Source organism: Sphaerodactylus townsendi, linkage group LG04 (genome assembly GCF_021028975.2).
Source record: "Sphaerodactylus townsendi isolate TG3544 linkage group LG04, MPM_Stown_v2.3, whole genome shotgun sequence".
Lineage (NCBI taxonomy): Eukaryota > Metazoa > Chordata > Lepidosauria > Squamata > Sphaerodactylidae > Sphaerodactylus > Sphaerodactylus townsendi.
Window position 1 is genome coordinate 44,940,417 of NC_059428.1, and position 25,800 is coordinate 44,966,216.

The 25,800-nt window shown below is 50.9% G+C and overlaps 1 protein-coding gene across 5 annotated transcripts in view; it reads right to left on the reverse strand.

Annotated features, from left to right (window-relative positions):
• The window catches only part of CD47 (CD47 molecule), a 75,122-nt gene that overhangs the window by 26,081 nt on the left and 23,241 nt on the right, over positions 1-25,800 (reverse strand). For all 5 annotated transcript variants that reach the window (XM_048492495.1, XM_048492493.1, XM_048492492.1 and 2 more), the window contains exon 3: positions 3,899-3,988. In XM_048492495.1, coding sequence (XP_048348452.1) covers positions 3,899-3,988 — 90 coding nt within the window. The remainder of the gene's footprint in view (positions 1-3,898; positions 3,989-25,800) is intronic.

A 25,800-nucleotide genomic window follows, 5' to 3' on the forward strand; every position in this document is an offset into this window, starting at 1 on the left:
TCAAAAAGACAGGCAAAGCCAATTGAGCTGCATTGGGGCGGGGTGTGTGTGCTGAATAGCTGGGGACATTTTGCAGTTTTTGTGCTTGCTATGCCACCTGAAACCTCTTTGGAAGTGGCTGTACCACAACTGCATCATCCCTGGTCACCATGCAACACCCTTGGCTGTTTGTGATTTGGACTAATTACATTCCAGCGATTTTTTTTGCATTGCTATCAGCTACGTAACACTGGTTTTTACTAGGCCGCCCCAAAATCTAAGGCTTGCTTTTCAGGCACTTTTATGTCAGGTACTTATTTTAGGCACTTTTGTGATTCTATTTCAAATTATAAGTACTCTACACACAGTTCTATTCACCTTCCATCAAATTTGTGCACAAGAAATATGAGGCCCTAAATGCTGCATTCCGCTTAACATGATAGCATCACTACAGAGGTGGTTCATTTCAAAGGCTGATAGTTCATAGGTTTCCGTAGCAGTCTGGGAGTATTTCAAAACAGAGGAAGTTAGAAAAATTGTAAGCTTGCTATCATTAGTCGTGTTCTGTTCTGCCTTAGGCACTTCTAACAAGCTGTCAGGTACATTTTTATTCTAAAACTTTTGCTGTGGCTGGAGTATGAGTTTAAAAATCACAGTGTGGTTTCTTGTATGAAAGAGAAAGAAATCTTGTGTGTACAATTCTAAAGAACAGCATTTAAAAGCTTGAACAGTCAACAGTTATTTCTTTTTTACTCTATCCATGTTTTCTAATATGCCCATGAAGTTGCTTTTAGTTTACTTCTACAGCACAGCAATAAATTGGAAATGTTCAGGATGAATGCTTATGGAATCAGCATGCCATGAAATAACACTCAGAAACAGTGTTAGTATCCCTATGAAACACTACATCACACAGATGTAAGTATTCTACAGCACAATGAGACTGTTTTGAGCTTAATAATAGATACTGTGTATAAACTGGTGTCTAAAGTGATTGGTGGGCTTTGAAGATCCATGTCTTGCATTATAAATCTCCTCAAAGTTCACAATGACCAGTACAAAGGCTCTGGTCCATAAGTGACATTTTAAATTACACAGTATTATAAATAATTCTTGGAGTTCTCAATTGCTTAAACTAGAGTACAAGGGAAAGTGTAATTTTTAATAACAAACTGGACAAATAAATCTTGTCTATTAACCTTTGTAAATAGAAGACTCAGCTCATTCATACGCTGATGAATACAACAAAATGGAGACAAATGTGATTCAGTACTGAATGGGAATCCTATTACTACCATCTACCGAGATCTCACAAGAGTGTTCCACATCTGGATCAGAGGACTGGCTCTGAGACTGCAGCCCCCACCCTCTCAGCTATTTTACTGGTAAACACCTGGAAATGATACCAAAAGATGCCTGCCATTTAAGTGGCTGCAGTATGTCTTTTCTCCATCTTCTAGAACTCATATGTTATTCCTAGCAGAAGTTCTGAACCTCTAACATGCAGTTCTTTCTACCGCAGCATGTCAGATGGGGAAGATCCACATTGCATTTCTGCCATCTATGTATTAAAGACAAAGAGCTTCTTCTGGAATGTAATAAGAAAATTAGGAGAGTAAGATTCTATGAAATATAGTGATATAGGGGAAAGGATCAAGGAGAGTGAGGGGAAGATGCTTCCTTGGAACTTTACCCAAAAAGAAAATGGAAAAAGAATGGATCACAGCTTTTCTTTGATACTCTTCAATCCAAACTGTCTCGATACTGCCAAACTTCTATAGTCATTGTAAGGTTACCATTGGGTTAATGTGTTCTAGTTTATGTAATTCATGTGTCTTTTCTAGTGTCCATGAATCACCTAGGTTAGATAACAAACAGCACATCATAAAACCCTTAATGTGAAACCCTCAGGCAAACAACAACCTATTTTAGAGGCTTCTCAGAATAAAAATATTTTCACCTTATGCCAGAAAGCCTGTAAAGATTATGCCAATCATAGTTCTTGGGAGAGAAATTCCATAACTTTGGAATGCTAGCTAGAAAAAGCTTTTCCCCAAGTTCCAGCTGTTCACATACAAAATGGTGGTGGAAAATCAGGTTGCAGCCAATCCCATAGAATTTTTAAGGAAATGGGTGAACAGATGTGGTTTGCTGTTGCCTGACTTTGTATAGCAGCCCTGAATTTCTCTGATGCACCACCGTCAAAGTACTAGCCAGGGCTACCCTACTTAGCATCTGAGATCTGATGAGATCAGGCGAGTCTGCAACCTGCGGCTCTCCAGATGTTCATGGACTACAATTCCCATCAGCCCCTGCCAGCATGGCCAATTGGTGGGATTTGTAGTCCATGAACATCTGGAGAGCCGCAGGTTGCAGGTTGCAGACCTCTGGGCTAGTTGGACCATCCAAGTCAGGGCTCTGAACAAAATACTCCTTTAAAATTTTCTAGAAAAAAAGGGGAGATGCAAAATTTGATGCATTTCTGCAGGGCTTGCAAAATGGAACTGTTCCACCAAGCTTATAGTTGAGGAGGAAATGGTACCACTCAAGGACCTCTACCAACTTCTGGTCTCCTTCTCTCCTACTCCCTCCTCCCAATTGAGATTTTAGTCACCATATGTTTTTAAGAATTTTGTGCTACTGTTTTCAAAATTTCAAATGAATGATATTGTATTTTGATTGATGCAAGCCGCCATGAGCCCGTAAGGGGAAATGTGGCCTCAAAAATATAACAATAATAAAAATAACGAGGAGGAGGTCAAGATCTTGTGGGATTTTTGAATCCAAAGTGCTGGCGCAAAACACTCAGGACATCACACTGATCGAGAACAAGAAAGTGACCATCATTGACATGGCACTACCTGGTGACAACTGAGTCATTGAAAAAGAACATGAGAAGGTCACTAAATACCAAGATTTGAAAATCGAGCTTCAGCAACTATGGCACAAACCAGCTGAGGTTGTCCCAGTGGTAATTAGCATCCTGGGTGCCATTCCAAAAACACTAGGGCAGCACTTGAAATATCTTCAAATTGACAAAATTACCATTTGTCAGATTCAGAAAGCAGCCCTGGTGGGATCAGTACACATACTATGCCGATACATTACAACTTCCTAGGCCTTTGGGTGAGGCTCAAATTGTAATGAAAAGCCAACCATCAGCTAAAGAACTGACAACTGTGATATTAAACAAAATATAACAATGGCACTATGCCTTACACCCAAAAGTGATACTGACATACTATACCGTCCCCAGAGAAAGTGGCAGAGGATTACTGCAAGTAAAGAAAACAATGGAGGAGGAGACACATGTGCTGGTCAATTATATGAATGAAAGTCAAAAACAGGCATTGACTGAAGTGAAGAATAGGCATTTTTTGAAAGCCCAGAGACAAAAATCAACATCTGTCAGCAGTGGTTTAGGGCCAAGGGGGTGCACGATGCACCAAGTGTGTGCTGGTGCGGGGGCATGGTGGGGGCGTTCTGGGACATGGCAGGGGGTGTGTGGCAGGGGCACGGGGGGGTGCACGTGTGCCCTGGGCACAGTTTCCCCTTGCTCCGACCCTGTCTGTCAGATTCAGAAAGCAGCCCTGCTGAGATCCGCAAGAATACTATGCCAATACATTACAACGTCCCAGGTCCCTGGGTAAGGCTCAAATTGTAACAGAAGGTGAACAGCCAGCTAAAGAGTTGGCAGCTGTGATATTAAACAAAATCAAATAATGATAATAAAACTGTATTGCCTTTGTTTCATCTATTGAGTCCAATGAAATGTTTTACTAACAAACATATTTTTGTCAGATAATAAACAATGATACACCAGTTAACAAACAATGCATAATTTCCTTTACTCCTTTGTTACATGTGTGCAAAATATTTTAATAAAATTCCAACACTTGTAAAGGAACTTAGGACTTACCAACAACACCTATCTGTGTCCAATAAAAAATAGCAGCCAGAACCATGGTGATAATTATGAGAGTATTCTCCACTGGTTCAAACCAGGATTCTAAAATAAAAACAACGATAACAATAATTACAAAATCTTACTTCTCAGTAGAAATACCAGCACTACATATAAAATTAAGTTTGCTGTATAATGGTGGCTTCATTAATGACTACATACTTCAGAAAATCCCTTGTGTACCTATTTCAGTACACTCATCATTTGAACTCCAAGGCATAATTTCATGATCACGGCTAAAAGTAAATCACTCACAATTCAAATTCTGCTTGTTTTGCATTTTCACTGCAGAATGACACAGGGTTTGAATATGTTTGCCTCATTCAAAGATGTCTTTCTCTGCTTTGTATCTTACAGTTTGTGTATCTGTCTTTCACTCTCAGGGGTACAGGACACATTGAACATCACAAGATCACTTCCTACTTTCATTTTGGTACTGTATACGTACTTTACACAGAACATAAAAAGAACAGACTATCAGCAGACAGGAAAAAAGGGCTTTATTTCCACTCACAGTTAGTACTCCCCAAGGACAGCTAGTAAATAAGAACATGTGAATAAAAATATGAATATACCATTTTAAATTGCCTTAAGGTGAGTATAGATGCCAAGCTGCTATACTATTATCAAAAGTAAAATACAAAACAAAAAACAAGTTGTTCATGTTTAGGATCATGAGTAAAAGGTTGTATCATATTTACAGTATTTGAAATATATATTTTTCCCTTCAAATTCTTTTAACCCTATACCTCAAATTAAAAATTATTAATCTGGTACCTACCATAAAGTTAATTAATTGCTAATTCTGTGTTGATATACTGACCACAATGGAAAATGAACAAGCTTCACTTTACTAGCTTATTATCTAGTTCCCAACCGTGTCCCCTGCCTGCTGACACCAAAATCCACAGATATGGGGCACACTCCCCACCCCGCCCCAAGCAGGTTTTCCTGCAGATTCAGACAACTACCTGAGTCTGCAGAAAAACCCAAAAAGTTTTTAAAAATAAATGGGGAAGTTAATCCCTCCCTAAACTAAATAAAGAATTGTCAGCACATTCACCATTAATGCTTTTACTCCTTAGAGCCAGGCGATGATTGGAATAGCAGCAGAGCCCAAAAATGTTGTAGAAGTGGAACTCATCCATGGCAGAAGAGCCCAGAAGCTGCTGGTGGATCAGCCGGCCCCTTATCACTGTCAGGCGGCCCAGAGAAAGAGAGAGAGGACCAGCTCCTAGCAGACTACAGAGCAGTATTCAGACTCCTCCAAGCGAGTGGGCAAGAGAGAGTGCCATTGAGAGAGGGGGGGAGCGAAGTCTGGCTGTTGGGGGGGAGCACACTGGCTGTTGGGAAAGACAGATAGGAACTGCCCCCCCCCCCTTTCACATCCTAAGCTGCAGAAGCAGGAACAGCAGGAACCATTGAGTGGGGGACTGGTGTGGGGGAAGATAAGGCAAGGAGTGCATGTGAGATTGGAAGGAAGTGAGAAAATTAATGAGTATGTGTGTGAGAGACTGGAGGAGTATTCTCGAAAGTGGAGCTGCCTTTAGTTGGCTTCTACCCAGGCTTTAGTGCTGGGAATGCTGTGGTGGGCCTCAGAGTTAACCTCGTTTCAGTCAATAGAGAGGATTTCAGGTATACCAACTGAAAATGGCAGCTGGGGCAAAGACCCAAACTGTGTCCCCATTACTGCTCTGCACATCTCTCTCCCCATTACTGCCCTCCACATCTGCTGCCCGAGCTGAAGGTGGGCCTTCCCGCCCATGTACTCTGCACCTGCTCAGGAGCCCTCAACACATGCAGTGGCACTGGAGGGACATGACTCACTGGTGAGGCTGCAGCTGGCCACCAGCAGGCTGCCCAGGCTGGGCAGGAGGCGCATCTAGGTGTGGCTGGGCATGGCTGGCAGGGCGCCCTTTGACTCTACAGTGCAGACTTGATGCTCATTCAGCCAGATGGCCCCTCCTTTGTTTGGGGGTGCTGGCGCGCAGGCCTGAAGCAGTGGGGCAGGCGGATGGATGGGCAGTGACCCTGTGGGGGACTTGCCCTGGCTCAGGTTCAGGCAAGCCTCTCAGGCGCTCTGCCAAGACGGCGCCTGCCATGCGGCTGGACAACAGCAGGAAAGGTGTGGAGGTACACTTCCTGCAGCTGCAGCCACACCCCCTCTGCACCCTCCATTGAGCATGGGTAAGCAGGCGGTGCAGGCAGCAAGTGAGCCTCAGGCTGCCTTCCTGGCCTTTGGCGGGAGGGAAAGGAGGGGCAGGTGGCCAATGGTGCCCCCCATGTGACACTTCAAAGTGTTGCCTGGGTCATATACCTTCTCTGTCCCCTGCACAACCTGAAAGCCCTCTGGAAGCAGTGTGGTGGCACCATCTCTAGCTGCTGGAGCCCTTTGGATGAAATGTCCTGGGTAGCGTGTGGGTGTGTAATGCTTGTGTCTGCATGACTAGAGGGACAGAAAGAAACAGAAATTGACAACAAAGTGTGTTTGTGGGTGATATCAGGCACTGGAGGGAGAAGACAGGGAGTGCGTGTATGCTTCAAGAGGGATGCAAAAAGAAAGACCACTGACCATCCTATCCCGCTCATATGCTTCTCATCTTCAGCTATATTTATCATTCTTTAATTTCATTTATACTCCTCCTTTTTCCACAATCGGGATTCAAAGCAGTTTGCATCACTCTCCTCAATTTTATTCAGAAGCATCCCCAATGTAGTACCCATGGCACCATGGTAGCTGCTGACACCTTTCCTGTCACCAGCCAAGTGTTTTCAAAAAATAGGTGGGACCCATAGGGGCATTTGTCCAGCAAGGCTTTTGATTGTCCACTGTAGATTTAACTGCTGTGCAGATTTTTTTAAATGTTGTTTTGACAGCAGCTGCCACCATTAGACAAGGATCTTCACTGTACAACTGAAAGGAAGCTGTGCCAACCATACTATGTCAGAACTCCAAAAGTGACCACAGGCTCAAAAAGGTTGAGGACCTCGGCGAAGGCTGAGAGTGTGTGATTTGCCCAAGGTCACCAAGTGAGTTTCTCTGACAGAAAACGGATCCTCCCAGATACTATTCTGAAACTCTAACCACTATACTACAATGCTTTTTGTGGGGTGGCTGCTGAATAAAAGCACACAGCTAGACCTGGGTGAGTCATGTGCAACAGCTCCCACTCCCTGAAGAGAGACAGAGGCCCAACAAGGAAGGAAGCGTGTTGCTGGGGGTGGATGTTTGATAGCTGTTACTGGCCTAGGCACTCCCCACTCACGCACACACACAAGCCCTTTCTGTCAAAAATTCTGTCAGGAAACTAAAATAAGCTGCCACCAAAGTTCTGAGGTAAAAAAAGGAACTTAAGCCCTTTCCCCACAGGTGTCTCTGTGTAGGGTAAACCATTTCAACATGGTTCTGAACACTCTCCTAAAACACCCACCCTTAATTCAAAAGGGAACTCACACTGGCTTGGGAAAGATGAAGCTTTGGGGTTTCACTAAACCCACTCTTAACTCTGCCAGTTAAGCTAAACACACCCTCATGAACTCTATGGCACCAGTATCTAGGTGTGGTCTCCTCATGAGACAGTAGCCAAGCCCAAGTGTGGTCTTAGGAGTATCCCTGTGAGATAAGCTCCCCCTCTTGCTTTCTACCCTCACCAGGCCTCCGATGAAAACAAGGATCTATCCTCTCAGTCTCTGAGATCTCTTTGAAAATACAGCCCCCCCTAGCTGTCCTCCCTTTGTCTCTGTGGCTCTTGCGGCCTTTAGACACAATCAACTGACTCTGAGGACTGACACGATTTGGGTGTCACACAAGTTCATAAGCTGCATTCAAGACCTTTCTGATCTGTTCAAATCTCCCCTCTGACTTCTTGACAGGTTTTTCCTGCTTTTATACCATCGAGCACAACTATCTGTGTCTCCCAGCTATTGCATCTCAGCCACCCAATCAGGCGGCAGTCTGGTTAACACATGGTGCTCCTGCTCTAGCTGAACTGCACCTTTTAAAATTAAGCATATAAAAATCTAATCCGTCACATCATGCAAGTCATAGCAAATTGCCTGGTGGTTGCTGTTGGGCATGGCTCTCATAAATCCTTCCTCAAAGGCTCAAATGGGCTTGGAAAGGGCCCTCCCTCCTGCCTTTTTCTGACAGAAAGCAAGGCATGGAAATACTGGATGTTGTAGGTTTTCCAGGCTGTGTGGCTATGGTCTGGTAGTTTTTGCTCCTAATGTTTCATCTGCATCTAAGGCTGGTATCTTCAAAGACATTTTATGGAAAGATGTGTTTCTATTTGTGGTGCAGTATGAAGGAGGAGCAGTGGCGTAGGAGGTTAAGAGCTCGTGTATCTAATCTAGAGGAACCGGGTTTGATTCTCCGCTCTGCCGCCTGAGCTGTGGAGGCTTATCTGGGGAATTCAGATTAGCCTGTACACTCCCACACATGCCAACTGGGTGACCTTGGGCTAGTCACAGCTTCTCAGAGCTCTCTCAGCTCCACCTACCTCACAGGGTGTTTGTTGTGAGCGGGGAAGGGCAAGGAGATTGTAAGCCCCTTTGAGTCTCCTACAGGAGAGAAAGGGGGATATAAATCCCTCCCCCTCCCCCTCCCCCTCCTCCTCCTCCTTCTTCTTCTTCTTCTTGCATGGTGGGGTATATGTTTTGTCTACCTAATGGGGGTAGTATACCATCTGTATATCCCCCTCAAAAAAAAATGCCGCATCACACTGTTACTCCACACTGTGCTATGGGGAGAAACACATCTTACTATGATATGCTTCTGAAGATGCCAACCATAGATGCAGGCAAAATGTTAGAGGCAAAAACTACCAGACCATGGCCATAGAGCCTCAAAAACCCACAACAGCCAGTTGATTCCAGCTGTGAAAGTCTTCAACAATACTGCTGTCATTACCTAACAATGTATACAACTAGAAACGTGTAGTACACTGGCTGCCAACTTCTTAAATGCTCTTTATAATTAAACTTCAATATTTCTATTCACATATACATACAGAGTAGGATTGTCATATATTCTTTCTTCATGTAATATAACTTTACAATATATTCATGCATATTCATGTATATATTTCCGTACGTAGTACATAACCCTTTTTGTGTTGCTATTAGCTAACAATGGCCACTATACATATCAATTTCTTAATAGTATAGATGCTCCTATTAACATTTAAGGGGTTAATGTTTTGTTTTAGATTTTCAAATTTTTGGCAAAATAGTGGCTTTTATCAGGTTTGTAGAAATATCTGTCTTGTCTGTCCATGTCCTCAGTTTCTGGATTTTAGAACCCACATATGGGACAATGTTGAGAACTACTTTCTTGTGGATGATATTTTTAATATTACCATTCCCATCCAATCCAGTATATACTGCCCTTGCTAGTACTAACAGATTTATTTCTTCATGTTTGTTCCTTATTACTGCTTTCACTTCGGCTGTTTCTGCACGGGCGAAATATGACGTCGTGGCAACGGAAAAAGAAGCGTCACAGCGAGAGCGTTCGCACGCGCAGCGACGGAGGTGCGCAGTCGCGCCGTCGCGAATACGCTTAACCGGCGCGAGGACGCCGTATTCAGAAAACGCTTCTAAGCGCTCTTTTTCCTTATCTGACGCACCGAAGCCGCAGTCGTGCGAACCGGCGCCACGGAGGCGTTGTAAAACATGGCGACTGCCGAACGATCTCCCGCAGTTGCGGCGGCCATATTGGGAAGGGAGAACAGCTCCAGCGGCCATGATGGTGAGGTCAGCAGCCGCGCTTTGACAGAGCTCCTCTTCAAGTGGCGTTGAGAGTCACGCAATCGCGCAGCTGCGAACCCTCATTATTGCACAGCTACGCATCCTCGAGTCTGAAGGGCGGCGAGGCGCCCCCTGGGCATACAACGTTGCTGCCTTGTTTGAGATCAGGCACAACGGGACACACGGGTGGAGGCATGGTCTAAGACACTTCCCCTGTGCCCAATGGGGAGGGGGGAAAGTGTTTGCCCATCCCATTGACAATTCAGGGCTTCCAGCCATTGGCCAGGAAGTTTGGAAAAACTTTCCAACAGACTGTATTGCAGACGCCCAGCAGACACCACAGGATCAGGTGGAGTTGGCTGGTGGCTCCGTGTGTCTGTGCACCCCAACAATGCCCAATGACAGGGCACCTGCAGAGCGGCAGCCTGGAAGAGGAGTCTCATGGAGAGACAGGGAGATACGTGACCTTTTGGACATATGGGGAGACCCACAGGTGCAGCGTTCCCTCGCTACGAGCAAACGCAACATAGATGTCTTTCAGCGGATAGCCCAGGATATGACAGCTCGGGGCCACCACCGGACAGCCATTGAGTGCCGCACAAAAACAAAAGCCATGCGCTACGAATTTAAGCGTGTGCAGCAGCATAACCGAGGGACAGGTAATGAGAGAGCCACCTGTCCCTACTTTGAGCAGCTGCAGCGCATACTGAGAGTGGATGTGAGCGTTCAGCCTGGACGAGTGGCAAGATCCTACACCCTGCCAGCCCCACAGAGGGGCCGAGGGGCAGCACGTCGCCACACCCACCCCACAGTGCAGGAGGAGAATTCAGAGGAGGCACCCTCAGCTGCTGCAGGCACCCCAGCACCCAGCAGCCCTGCAGACTCAGGTGAGAGAGGAGGCTCTGCCCTCCACCTTGTTAAACACAAACTGACATCCCAGAATGGCTGCCCACCCCTCCCTCCCTCCCTCCCTCCCTGCCTCCCTGCCTCCCTGCCTCCCTCCCTCCCTCCCTCCCTGTGAATGCATGAACCATGGGAAGCAGAAGCCACACTGAGTTCTACTGACCGCTGCTCCCCCACAGCACAGCTGGCCCAGCTGATAAGTGCAAGTATGTGCAGGGAAACAGGGAGGAATGGGGCACATAAGGGTAACTCCCAAGGCCAGTGGCAGGCTGCCCGCCTCTGCTGCACAGAGGTGCAGTGCTCGTTACGTCCAGCAACTCCCCTTAATGAAATTCATTTATTGTGTCCCACAGACATAACTGCCACCCAAGACACAGACCCTGGTGATGGACCATCCACACGACCACCCTCTGCTGCCTCAGGTAAGTGGCCACCCCACCTGGCTGCAGCTGCAGAGGGGAGAAGGGCTGCCTGTGCGTGCCTCATGGAAGGGCAAGGTGGCTCAAATGCACTTTGTCCCTCTGTCTGACAGGAGCCGCATCAGCATCACCCACCCAGGAAGAGGATGAAGACCAGGAGGGGGAGGAGCAACAGAGAGATGAGGACGGAGATGGTGATTGTGGGGAAGGGCCACTCCAACAGCCCCCTCAGCGAGGTAAATCTCCACAAACGTCTACATTGGTAGGTCTAGGGAAAGCAGGGGGGGGGAAAGGATGCAACCAACAGCCCTCCATTTCTCATCAGCAGTTCGTCCTAGACGGCAGCAATCAGAATCACCACCTCCAAGGGAAGAATCCCCAGAGCGACGACTGGTCCAAAGTCGACGGCGCCTCCGAAGGGGTGCTGTCACAGCAGAGATAGGGCGCCAGTTGCTGGAGCACTGTGCAGCTGAAGCAGAGCACCAGCGGCTGGCTCAGGAAGCAGAGCAGGAATGGCGGCAGGACATTTCTGAGCAGATGCGGCTGGATCGTGAGGCGTTCCTCCTCACAGCAGCCCGCACCCATAAGGCTTACCTCCGCACAGCAGCCCGCACCCATGAGGCTTACCTCCGCACAGCAGCCCGCACCCACGAGCTTATGGCTGAGCGGACAGAAGTCCTAAGGAGAATGGCAGACCTCAGGCTCCAGCAGCAAGGTGACCATGTGTGTGGGCGCTGCCAAGCAGCAATACCCCCCCCTTCACCTGATCTCCTCAGCAGCAGCCAGCTCCCGCAGCCAACAACACCCCCATCCCCTGTGCGAGGCAGATGTACTGAGAGGAGGGGGCCAACTGGGCTCACTTCCAGCCCAGTGCCCACCCACAGCCAGCTCATGGAGGCAAGCCAAAGCCACCTCCTGGAGGCAGCTTGGCCACCTTCCCCTGAGCTCCTTGCGTGCAGTGAGCTCCTGGAGCCACCCACTCCCCAACCCTTGGCCAAGGCAAGCTGGTGGCCAGAGTAGGGGGGGCGCTGGACCCACTTCCACCACAGTTCTCACCCACAACCAGCTGAAGGAGCTTGCTCAACCCCTTTCCCCTGAGCTCTTCACTTGCAGCAATCCCCTGGAGCGGGCTGCTCCTGCACCCCCTGTTCATGGCAAGCGAGGCCAGAGGAGGGGGGCAGCTGGACCCACTGCTGCCACAGTGCTCACCCACAGGCAGCTGAAGGAGCTTGCTCGACCCCCTTCCCCTGAGCTCCTCACTTGCAGCCAGTCCCTGGAGTGGGCTGCTCCTGCAACCCCTGTTCGAGGCAAGCGAGGGCAGAGGAGGGGGCCAGCTGGACCCACTTCTGGCACAGCATTCACCCGCAGCCAGCTGAAGGAGCCTGCTGGACCCCCTTCCCCTGAGCAGGCTGCTCCTGCACCCCCTGTTTGAGGCAAGCGAGGCCAGAGGAGGGGACCAGCTGGGAGGGCCTCATCCACTCTGGTTACCCACATCCAGATGGAGGAGGATGCTCGGGCCCCTTCCCCTGAGCTCCTCACTTGCAGGCAACCGTTCGAGCTGCCTGCTTCCCAAACCCCCCTGCGAGGCAGGGGAGGCCAGCAGAGGGGGTCCACTAAGAGGCCTTCATGCACTCTGGTTACCCACAGACAGCTGCAGGAGACAGCTGGGCCACCTTCTCCAGAGCTCCACACCTGCAGCCAGCCCTTGGAGCTCCCTGCTCCCCCACCCCCCCTGCGAGGCAGGGGAGCCCAGCGGAAGGGGTCCACTAAGAAGCCTTCATGCACTCTGGTCTCCCACAGACAGCTGCAGGAGACAGCTCAGCCACCGTCTCCAGAGCTCCACACCTGCAGCTTGTTCCTGGACCCTGCAACACCCCCTCCCCCCATGCGAGGCAGGCGTGCTCAGAGAGGGGAAGGAGCTGGCCCAGCTCCCTCCTTGCTGCCCACCCACAGCCAGTTGCAGGAGCCAGCCCAGCCCTTGTCCCCTGTCCTAGTAACTGGCAGCCAGCTCCTGAAGGCAGCCACAGCCCCTCCCCCAGTGCGGCATCGGCGTAGCCAGTCCCATGAGGTGGTTGGTGCTGCTACCCAGCTGCCCCAGGTGACAGGGAAACCAAAGGAGGAATGGGCCCGCTCCCCACCCAACAAGCGAGCCCGGAGCACCCCACCACTCACAAGGGGTGGTAAGGGCAAGGCTGGCCGCCGGGGCAGCCAGGGCAAAGGGCAGGGTGATGGGACAACAATGTGAGGGAGGGGGAGGTCGCGGTGGTGGTCAGATAATCCCTGTGAGGGCACAGAACTTGAAATAAAATTACCTGAAAGAACCCCACCCTTGCTACTGTTGTTTCTGTTGTGCCACAATGTGAGTGGAAGTGGGCCTTGTGAGTGTGTGCAGGGGCTGGTGAAGGGCAGGGACAGGCAGATCAAGGGGGGGGGCAGATTGGTGGCCCTTACATCAATTGATGCTTCTGTATGCAACTTTGGGCCATTTCTCCCTTGACAGAGGGAAAAATGGCAATGAATCTGTGTTGCGCTTGTAAGGTGTCACAGGTGTGACGAGTGTCATGCTTCTTGGGCCTGCACCATTGTGAATGGGTCAGCATGCAAGGGAGGGGAGGGAGGGAGAGTCCCCCCCCCCAAGGGGCCATGAATCACTGCACCATGCACAAGGGGCTGCTGTCTTGTGGGAAGGCTGGCCACCGTGGAGGGTGAGGGGAGAACTGCTGTAAGGAGACGGTGGGTGTGGCAATAGCAGTGGCATCCCTTGGTGGCCAGTGATCTGGATGGAAAGGTGTCTATGGGATTTCCACCCTGCCAAGTGTGGTTTCCAACCCCCCCCCCCCCCCCACCCCCAGATGTGGAACATGTGACTGAGCACTGGGGCCGGTGTGCTGCAGGGACACAAAGATGAGCCCACTGTGAATGATTGAATAACTTTATTGCGAAAACATTAACAGCACAGGAAACTCCCACAACATGCCCCAGACCCTCCCCACAGGCCCACAGCAGACTCCCCCCCCAACAGCAGTCCCGCAACCCCCAACAAGCCCCACACCCTCTACCCTGACCCACAACAAATTCCCTGTGCTCTCCAACCCACAAAGTGCTGCAGAACCCCCCCCCACACACACACACATTATGGACTGTCCAAGAATGCTTCCCTCCCCCCACAAGGCACTTGTGGCAACATTGCCATTAGGGCAACAACCTGGCCATCTCGAAGATGCCAGAAAACCCCCTTCAGTCCTGAGTTGCCCCTTCCCAGCTGCTAGGGTGTGTCCTCTGAGCTAGAGGCCAGATCTGCAAGGTGTGGGGGAGGGTCACCCCACTCAGGTGCTTCTGCAGGGGCACCTGGCACTGAGGAGTGTGGACTGACAGCCATGGTGCTGGCTGCCTCCTGCTCCGACATCAGGGGGGAGCCCCCCCCCATTCATGTGCAGAACTCCAGCCACCCCTTTGTGTGTTTTTCAACTGTTGTAGTCCTCATTTGGGATTTGGCCAGCACGGGATTCATTGTTTGGCTGAGCAGCACTAAACTGTCAGGTATTGGTTGGGGGAGTCTCCTGATGTTCCCACCCAGGTTTTGTGAGGTTTGCTCCAGGGAGTCCAACTGTATGCACGCCCAAATGGGGTGCCCCATCCCCCAATTTTGCCACTGGGAGCTGTGAAGATTCTGCTACACGTTTACGGATCCATAAATGGGGACCCCCTGAAGTGAACTTCACCAAACCTGGGTAGCATCATCAGGAGAATCCTGCAATCAGTGGCTGAAAGTTTCATGCTGCTAGGTTACCCATTGCAGCCCTGACAGCAGCCACCCCCCTAATTTTCCCAGATTATCCTTTCAAATCCATCCCCTGTCCCATGGATTCACAGGGATACTCTGAGGTCCTAAATTTAGACGAAGAGGAAGAGTGTGGATCCATATCCCCCCCTGTCTCTCTTGTAGAAGCCTCAATGGGCCTTACAATCTCCTTGCCCTTCCCCCCTCACAGCAAACTCCCGGTGAGGTGGCTGGGGCTGAGAGAGTGTCGAACAGCTGTGCCTAGGCCAAGGTCACCCAGCTGGTGTTCGTGGGACTGCACGGGCTTCTCTGATTCCCCCAGCTGAGCCTCCACAGCTCAGGCGGCAGAGCACAGAATCAACGCAGGGTCCTGCATATTACAATGCACCTGCTCAGCACCACTATGCCACATGGAGAATGATGCTGCTTCAGGGTGGGGGATGATCCACCCCCAAACATCATCACTTTCAATGTTGTGTAACTAAGGACCTCAGATTCTTCCTGTAAGGTAGACCTAGTGTACACAACCATTGAAAGTGATGCTGTTTGGGGGTGGATTTCAGCATCACAGCGGCTGTCCCGGGGGAGGGGGGGCACAAATCAGCTTCTGCACCACTCTCCAGTCCCCTCCATGCCGCAGGCCAGAGGAGAGGGGCAGGGGAGGGCAGGGCAGGGGAGCTCCCATAGGCCACTTCGTATGTCTCCCATGCTATGCAGCAGTCACATATCAGGCCGAGCCACGGCCACTCATGGCCCAGCTGCCACCCTCCCTCTACGGCGCCGTGGGCCAGCTCTGAATAGATACCCAGCTAGGGCCTCTCTGACGGCCTGGCCCTCTCGTGCATATCATCCTGGGGGTTGTATGGGCGCCCACGTGGAGGATCTGCTGCTTCTCCCTGCTGGTGAGCTTCTTCCTCTGCTAGGAATCGAGCGACCTGCTCATTGGTGGGGGGGAGGATCTGGCGCTCTGTGGCCACGGCTCTCACACAGGTTGTGCAGCACCACGCATGCCGCCACAATTGAGGTGGCATTCTCGGGCCTGACCCACAGACAGCTGAGAATGCATCTCCACCGTGCCTTCAGGCGGCCAAATGCACGCTCCACCACGTTTCTTCGCGTGGGACAGATGTGAGTTGAAGTTTCGCTGTTGTGCGTTGGAAGGAACCCGGTAAGGTGTGAGCAGCCACTTGCGTGTGGGAAAAGCACCATCCCCCAATACCACAGGGGGTATGGACACACCATTGATTGTCAGCATGGGGCTCTCAAGCAAATAGATGCCCATGTCCATGGCTTGACAGAAGTCGTTTCCACGAAACACAAATGCATCATTGTTGCGACCAGAGTAGCCAGTTTCAGCATTGATAAACATTCCTGTGTCATCACAGGTGGCCAGCAGGAGCTTGGAGGAAAAGTTTTTGCGATTAATGAGCTGACCTGGTGCACCACCTGGGTGACAGATGCGGATATGACACCCATCCACGGCCCCAATGCAGTGTGGAAAGCCAAGGGCAGCAAAACCAGCCATCACCTGCAGGGAAACATACATTGGCACATAGGTTGGGGAGGATGGCCAGTACAGGGAGGGGGGGATCTGCAGTGGCTGTTTAGTTGCAGTGACATAAGTGTAAAGGATTCAATGGTGTTGATGGTGAAGTAACCTTGAGTGCATTCCACAGCCCGGGCGATGGGCCAGATGCATCGGCGGAGACTTTATCTTTGCGCGGGAGATGAAGCCTCTGTTCCCATGGGAAGCAGGAAGGGGGGATGGGGTGACTGGTATTATAACCTGTGCTTCTGGCGGGAAGTTTCATTCCTGCCACTGCGTGTACTTGAGCTTTCTAAGATGTCTTAATAAATGGACTTTTACTCCAAAAGCCTTTTATTTCTGCTTCTATGGAATTCCTTACATTGTGGCAGGAATCCTAATTCATCTATATTCCTGTGCAGTGGACCTCTTGTCTTGGCTGATGGAGAGAGGTTGAATTTTACTACTGCGAGGAAAGGTGCGGTAGCCCCCTAAGAGGGCTCCGACCTTTGCCTTCTGGATCTGGAGGAACCAGCAGGAGAACGGGCCTCGCTGGTGGCTCTTTCCCGTCCCCTCAGATATCCACGGAAGTCTTCCTTTACTCCGCTGGAATCGAGGGACGTGGACGACGGCTAATGGGGACTTCCATGAGTCGCTTGGGGCTGTCCATGGATCGAAATGCCTGTGGATCGGATCTCTACCCGTTCGTGGTGGATTACAAACCCTCAGATGCAACCTGTCATGGAGGAGACGGGCTTGACCACCTTTCATGGCAACCCAGGAATCCATTGAACGATTCCTGGACTCAGATTTTGGTGATGCTCCCTAAGGAAACCACCGTGGCACAGCACCAGGGCCCGGCCCAAAGGACACCGACTCAATCTGGAATTGGGAGGGTATCCGTATCGCTTCCTAATCGGACCCCCCATCCCGGTCCGGGCGACCGCACCTGAGGTGCCTCGAAAGCCACCGGTGGCTACGGGCGCTACGGTGTCTCCGATGGATTTAAGCTTCCGGCGATGATGACGAAGAGTCTGAAGAAAGCCTTGCATTCCCAGCCGGACCGGTTTCTCTCCCATCGAGAAGACTGGGATGAGGAAGTGGGCGACTTTCTGAGATGCCCAGCTGACATGGAACCGTGAACGCCAGCTATGGGAGGAGGAACGGGCACAGTTGCAGCAAGAGCGCGACAACCGCAGAGGGACCGGGAACAGCAACGCGAAAGAAGTCCAGCTCGAAGTTGGACCCGTACAAAGAGCGCTCAACGACATTAATATGCCCTTGAATCTGTCAGTCCATGATAAAGTCCTGGAACAGTCCAGACTGGATTTACAACGGTAAACGCCGGTTCAGGCTCTCGCGCACGCCAAAGTGAACTCACTGGAAGCCCTTAAACGGACGAAACTGGTTAAGTTAGAACGAGAAAAGCTGCTTTTGCATGCGCACTAAGATGCATTGGCTCGCAAGGAGAGGGAGCTGGCTACGCTTTGGGAGAGGGAACTAAGGAGAGGCAGACCAGGGGCCCCAAGTTGGAGCCTATGCTGTTACTGATCATGCCGTGCCAGGGGCCACGCATCTGGGTCCCGCCACCCAAACGCCAGCGCACCGCCAGCTCTCGCATTCGCCCCCCCCTGCATAACAGCTGCCTGCCCAACCTGCTCAACCAGCTCAACCGCAACCAATTCTCCCAGCAGGCGCCAAGAGCCGTCAAACGGGCTACTATCGGTCGCTCTCGATACCAGCCCGCTTTTGATGGACCGCTTCCAAACTTCCCTACTTCATCTTGCAACTCAATGCCCACTTGGAAGACTATGATGATCTATACCGGTCTGAACGCTAAAAAAAATACGGGACATCGGCTCAGTCCTGGATGGGGCAGCAGCCGACTGGTTCGCGGACCGCTTTTGATTTGCAGGATGAGGACTCTCGCACAGTGCCCGTGATTCCTCCAAGCTTTAAGAGCTGCTTTCAAGATCCAGGCCGAGAATGAAGCTATCCGCACCATCAAAACCATCCAGCAAGGCAACCGCCTCGCTTGCAGAATTTGTCCGTGAATTTGCGGCGGCGCTGCTCGAATTCCTCCTGAGTGGCCTGAACGCATGAAATTTTATACTTCTCGGATGCTGTGGACAGCAAACTACGGAAACGGTGTTTTAATTCGGGTTCCTCGCATCATTGCAGATTGGATCCAGTTGGGGTCTCAAGTGGCGCCTCGCTTGGAATACGCCATTACGAGGCAGCTTTGCACGCCCTAAAACCACTACTGTGTCCACCAAATCAAGCCCAGTCATTCTAACAAACCACCTCTGAACGCCGCCGCCGACTCTGGGTTGTGTCTTTACTGCGGAGGGCCAGGTCATCTAGGCCAACCTGTCCCAAGAAGCAAAACCGACCGGCCTAACTCCAGCGACTCCTGGCCGGGCCAAACCACCACGCAGGTCAGGGGCCGCCTCCCACTGGCTCGCCTAAAGCGTGGACCGGTTACACCCAGAGGAGGGGAAGCAGCTGTTTGCCTTTCTTCAGCCCCCATGGACATGGGTCTGACGGATCGCTGTGAGTGAAGGCAGCCTCCCATTACTGTTCAAGCATTTCTGGCCAACCCTCGCTAAACACACTCTCGCGATTATAGCCTCAGCCCTTGTGATTCCGCTGCTCCCACTGCTTAATGCGCCCCAGGTGGCAGAGGAGCTAGGTCTAGACCGAATTCCCCTGGCTAAGCCTATACCATTCACTCCAAATGGACGGGCAGCCCCTCGAAACGAAGGACCGCCCAGTACAAAACACAGCCGGGTTCTCCTCCGTTCGCGCCGACCATTGGGAAGAAAATTAGTTTCATTTTGGCCGGTGGCCAAACACTCCATAGTTTTGGGCATGCCTTGGTTATTGTTACATGAACCAAAATTCATTTGGAAAGAAAGGATCCTAGAATTCACTGACCCTCCCTGTGGTGAACACATGAATTGGCAAGAAAACCCAACGTCTCCTGACACACACCCCTCTCTGGCTTCCTCAGTGATTGCTCCCGATTCCATTGGCATCCCACCTGCATATCAGGATCTAGCCAGAGTTTTTCAGGAGCAGGAATGCGATCAGTTGCCACCCCACAGAGACACTGACTGTAAAATTGTCATACAACCAGGGGCACAACTACCCAAGGGTAGAATTCTACCGTGATGAGTCCCAATGAGGAGAAGGAACTTCGTGCCTTCTTAGACAAGAACCTTGCTCGCGGGTTCATAATGGCGTGGCTACCAAACACACACACGCTTGCTCCCGCTTTGTTTGTCAAAAGAAAGATGGGTCTTTAACGGCTTTGCACAGATTATCGAGGTCTCAATGCGGTCTCCCTGTCCAATAAATATCCTTTGCCTTTGATCAAGGACCTTTTTAGATGCACTCGGCAAAGGACGTATTTTACTAAATTGGACTTGAGAGAAGCTTACTATAGAGTCAGAATTGCTGAAGGATATGAACACCAGACTGCTTAACACAAAGTTTGGACAATTTGAATATTTAATAATGCCATTCGGGTTAAATTGGGGCCCGAGCTTTCATGGCCCATATCAACGAAGTTCTCCATGATTTACTGTACAAGGGAGTGGTTGTATACTTAGATGACGTTTTAATTTACTCGCAAACTATAGAAGAGCATGAAATATTGGTTCGAGAGGTATTGAAACGCTTTGCTTGACAACTCTCTCTTTGCCAAACTCTCCAAATGCTGTTTCATCAGACCTCCATTGACTATTTGGGTTACCGGATCCTCGCCGAGGGCTTAACAATGGATCCTGCTAAATTGAAGCAGTCCTCCAATGGCCTGCCCCCACCAACCGCAAAGAACTCCAGTCGCTTCTTGGTTTTGCTAATTTCTATCGCGGATTTTATACCCCAATTTGCTGAACTGACTCTCCCTCTCACAGACCTCTTTACGCACTCAAAGGTAAAGATCCACTGTCCGCCAAGCCCGGGCCCCCCCTTTTCTGGTCTGAGAAATGTCAAACAGCCTTTCAACTATTAAAAAATCTGCGCTTACCACCGAACCGATCCTGAAGCACCCTGACCCGGATCTCCCGTTTGTGGTTCACGTGGACGCCTCGGACAAAGCACTTGGGGCAGCCCTGTTGCAGAAAAAATAAAGATGGTAGACTGGTTCCGGTGCTTATTTGTCTAAAAAATTCTCTGGTGCCGAACTCAACTGGACTGTGGGAGACAAGGAGACTGCGGCCATCAAAGCAGCACCTCCACTTGGCGCCACTGGCTGGAGGGGGCTAACCACCCTTTCAAGTTTGGTCGGATCATAAAAACCTGGCAGCTCTTTCCCACTTCTCAAGATGTCCAAAACAACCCGTTGGGCCGATTTCTTTTCGTTTCGCTTTTACAGTTCATTTTTTCCTGGGAAACTAACAAACTGGCTGACGCTCTCGCTACTTCACCCGGGAGGGGATAGCTGCCTTACGAGACATTCCACGCACTGTTCTTACCTCCCAGTTGGGGTTGGCTGTCACCCGATCTCAAACGCCCACTTCTCCTCCACCCCTCGCTCCCAGTCTCGCTCTCCTTTCCTGGCGGAATTGGAGGAGGCGGGCTGCATGAGCCTCCAGCGCCGTAAGGAGACTCCCAATTGCGCTTTGGAGAATGGAGTTTGGCATGGAGGGGAATGTTGGCACGCGGCCTCCTCCGCAAGCAAGTTCTTGAAGCTTGCCACGATGCCCGCCTCGGCTGGACATTTTGGCTTTGAAAACTTCTGCACTTAGCCGCCAGCAGTTCTGGTGGCGCCGCATGCAAAGACATTGAGGCATACATTAAAGGCTGCTGCCGGTTTGTGCAGAAGCCAAAACCATCCCGGAAAGCCCCATGGACTATTGAAACCTCTCCCGGTAGCTTCCGCCCTTGGGAAGTCATCTCCATGGATTTCATTACAGATTTGCCCGAAAAGTCATAGCAATACGGTTTTATGGGTGGTGGTAGACTTATTCTCTGGCAAGCCCATTTTATTCCATGTGCTTCCATCCCTCCGGCCCTAAGTTGGCACGGCTGTTTATTCAACATGTTTACCGTCTCCATTCCGCCCCGTTAAGGTGGTCTCCGACCGCTGACCCCAATTCATCTCAAAGTTCTGGAAAGCGCTTTTGGGGTTGTTGGGGCCGGCTACGCCGCCGCCCTACCACGCTCAAAGTGACGGCGTAGACGGGAGAGAACTTAACAGAACCCTAGAGCAGTATTTACTTGTTACACCAACTACCACCAAGACAATTGGTGCGAGCTTATTCCGCTTATGGAGTATGCCTACAACAATGCGGTTCATAGTAGTACAAAGAAAACCCCTTTGAAATTGTGTCTGGTCGCTCCTTCCGCCCGTTACAATTCAATTCGCAGCAGCTTTGGACCCCACAGAATTTCAACAATGGATTTCATCCCTAGCCGAGGGATGTAAGTCGGTCCAGACCGCCATACAACAAGCAAAGGACTCCCAAAACTGCAAGCGGATAAACACCGCTCGATTTCCCCTCTGCGGTGGGCTTCTGGGTGTATTTATCTACAAAAATCTCAGAGACGTGCATAAATATTCCAAACTTGGCAAGAGATTTGTGGGACCTTTTCAGATTACTTTCAGTGATTAATGATGTCACTGCCCGCTTAGATTTGCCTAACTCTCTTAGTAAGTAACATCCATCCTGTCTTCCATTCCAGCTTGCTCAAGGAGGCTCCGCTTCCATGTCTTGGCACGACATTCACCGGAGAGGCCCCCACCGACTATTATTGATGGCCACAAGCACTACGAAATTGACGCTATCCTGGACTCTCGCTTTAATCGCAAACGCTTGCAATATTTAGTTTCTTGGGTGGGATATTCCTCTGGGTATAATCAATGGGTTTATTCCGAAAACATTGAAGCCCCCACCCTTATTGCTGCTTTCCACCGCTACTCTTCCGCATAAAACCTGGGAAGGGTCTTCTTTAGGGAGGCAGAGTGTAAAGGATTCAATGGTGTTGATGGTGAAGTAACCTTTGAGTGCATTCCACAGCCCGGCGATGGGCCAGATGCATCGGGCGGAGACTTTATCTTTATGCTGAGATGAAGCCTCTGTTCTCATGGGAAGCAGGGAAGGGGATGGGGTGACTGGTATTATAACCTGTGCTTCTGGCGGGAAGTGTCATTCCTGCCACTGCGTGTACTTGAGCTTTCTAAGATGTCTTAATAAATGGACTTTTACTCCCAAAGCCTGTAGCATCACATCAGCTGTCAGGGAGAGGGGCAGGGCAGGGCAGGGCAGAGGCAGGGCAGGGCAGGGCAGGGCAGGGCAGGGCATTCAGCCTTCCTTGCCTGCAGACAGATGCCTCTGAAGGAGTGGTGCCAGGGGTAGAACTGTGAAGAGCATGGCCACACCGTTGGAGCTGCAGACGCCCCCCCAGTCCAGGTGTTTCCCTGGTGAATTTGGTGCATGGACACTCACCTGTCACAGATCCCTCTTGCCTATGCAGATAGTGGCTGCCAATACAGGCTCTGGTGTCACATGTGACAAGAACTGGGACTGACAGGAGCAGGGAGGAGAGCCAGACTTAGAGGTGGGGGGCCGCCCAGAACAAGCTGGTCACGCGCGTGGTCGCAGGGCGCCAAGACTGGCGGAGGGATAGGGCCACCGCCCCTCCGAAGAGAGGTGCTGCTCCCCACGGAAGGCCTCATCAGCTGGTCACAGTGCCATGGCCCGTGTCCGTACCGGGCACTTTGTACTGCTCCTGCACGCCTGTGATCCCTGCCTGATGGAGCATCTTTCCCTTATTCACGGCGCCCTACCAGCTGGCACCTGTCCATACGATTATTGGTGCCACTGGCCACCTGACTAGGGACGGAGAACAGCTGGGGGGAGAGTGGATGACAGATCGGGTGAACAGTCGAGGCGGCAGGACACTCTCCTCTGCCAATCATGCTGCTGAGCAGCCGTGGATCGGTTGACGCAGCTAACGCCAGCCACCCGGACAAGCGGTTTTACACGCCCAGCCCCACAGCCGCTTTTGACCAAGCAGCACCGAAGTTCTAGGGATTGTTTGGGGGGGGCGCTCTTGCAGATACTCACTGCAAGTGGTGAGGTTTGCTTTAGGGTAGGCGAAGGTATGGACTCCCAAAGGGGGTGTCCGTATCCCCCATTGTTCCCAATGGTAGCTATTGGGAGATGGGGGCTACGGTTGTGAAGGTCCATAACTGTGGCCCCCCTGGACTGAACTGCACATAACTTGGGGGGTACCATAAGGACACTCTCCTCACGATCTGCTGGAACTTTGGTGCTGATATGTATCGCAGTATGTACGAAATCCATGAAGAGCACAGCGCATACCAACAAATCAATTAGTGAGACCTTCGAATCAGGATGAGTAAGCAGAGAAGGAAAGATCAGTAATGATTACATGGCCCAGAAGTCAAGCACAGCTAGCCACTGAAGCTAGTCAATCAGCCAACCCTTATTGCCAGACCTACAACGGGGGCAATTCTCACTCCCCAGGGTCAACGGGATCCACGTTGCTTCACATATTCATTTTCATTTTAATAATATGGTATCCTGGGGGGGAGGGGCAGTGGCGGGCACTTGCACATGTTCTTGGGGAGCATCCACGGATTTTGGCACAACTGCTGAGTGGCCTCGTGGCGATGTGCCCACATTTAGTGGATTCCGACAGAATCCGGCTATAGGGTAAAAGAAATGGCGGGCCACGGAATTTCCAAGCTTGTTTCTCAGGCTGTGCGCCGCGATCCAGAGTGGTCGCCGGAAGCTCAAGTCAACATAACGAAGTACAGTTGTCCACTCCCCGCAAATGGCGGCGCTGCTTCTCACGCGGGTCAGCTGTGAGCTCCAGTGCTGCGTAATGCCTTCGCTTTGGGTTCAAATGGGCCAATGGAGTTTTTGTAAACTTAACTGACCAAAGCCCCCCTTCCGTTTTCCCTTCATTCTCTGGTCTGCCATGGAAGGAGCTAGACATGGAGTGACCTGGCAGCCGGAGGAACTGAACATCATGTTCAGTACGATCCGGAATCGCGGATACGCCGCACTGTTGATGGGCAGCCTCCATCTGCCCAATGCGCACGCCAGATCGTGGCGATCGCATGCGGCGCTTGAAGTTACAGAGGATATGTCCGGACTGCAGAACAGGTCCGGAACAAATGGAAGAGCCTGAAAAAGGAATTCTTCAGTGTTGTCCAGGTCTGGGGCGGCGTGCCCCGCGAGAGCTCCTGGCCTGCGGAGTAACGGTTCGCGGGCAGCTGTGGTGCCGCAGGGCTTTACCCACTGGCCTAATCTAACGCCAATGGCAGGTGCTTCCATCTCCTGCTTTGCCAGAATTTGTCTTCTAGGACTGCAGAGGAGACACGTGTAATTGAATGCATGAAATCACTTGCGTAATGGCCATTGGGAAAGGTGGCCAGCTGGCCAGGGCACCACCTTGGGGGTGGGGCATCAAAATGCTGGTTTTGTTTTTGGGAATTTGTGTGGGTTTTGATTCTTGGCCTGTAGGGGGTGCAGTTTTTAGGTTGGCGACACCAAAATTTCAGCATATCAGCAGCAGACTGTCCTTACGGTACCCCCCAAAGTTATGTGCATTTGGTTCAGGGGGGCCAATTTTGTGGACCCTCAAATCTGCAGCCCACATCTCCTATTAGCTCCCATGGGAAACAATGTGGGATGGGGCACCCCCTTTGGTAGTCTATGACTGCGGACCCCTGGAACCAAACCTCACCAAACTCGGGGAGCAGCTTAAGGACAGTGTCCCAATAACATGCTGCAATATTGGTGCAGATATGTCTGAAAAAGCAAACCCTGCAGGCACCAATGTCCCGGTGCCATAAAAATTACCGTATAAGCAGGGGCAGCCATGGGGCGTCGGCGTAACTGCAAGCAGGTCTGCACAGGACTGCCAACTCTAACTCCCCTGTATGACATTGTTTCACTTGTGGTGGTTCCGCTTCAGCCTGATGATCCTGTGGAGAGCTCTCAGAGGAGGGAGTACCCAGGAGTCAGCTGTATGTCGCGACATCGCTACTGCGGGTCGAAAGCTGGGCGCCACAAAGCAAGGCTGGGCAGTCCACTGATAGTAGCCCTGCAGAAGGTGAGAGGTTTGCATCCCCCCACATGATTATCTGGAGGTTGCCTCAAAATACAGAATTCCTCCATATGCCATGCTTGCAGAGGTTTCCCAGTTCAGAAATCTATGCTTGAGCTAACTTGGCGGTACATATGGGTAAGGCCATGGGGTGTTTGGGTGTAACACCTGTCCCTGTCACCTTACCAATTTAACTCCTGTCCTGTTTCCTAGGCACCACTTCCCACACTGCAAAGAGGGTTCGAATGGGGCCTCAACCGTCTCTGCAGGACTGCATGACTCTCCGTAAGTTTTCACTCCATGACACTCTTGGAGTTGGTTTGTCTTGTCACAGCAAGTGGCACTCATTGTCAGTATGTCTACCTGCAGTACAACTTACATATGGTGGCCA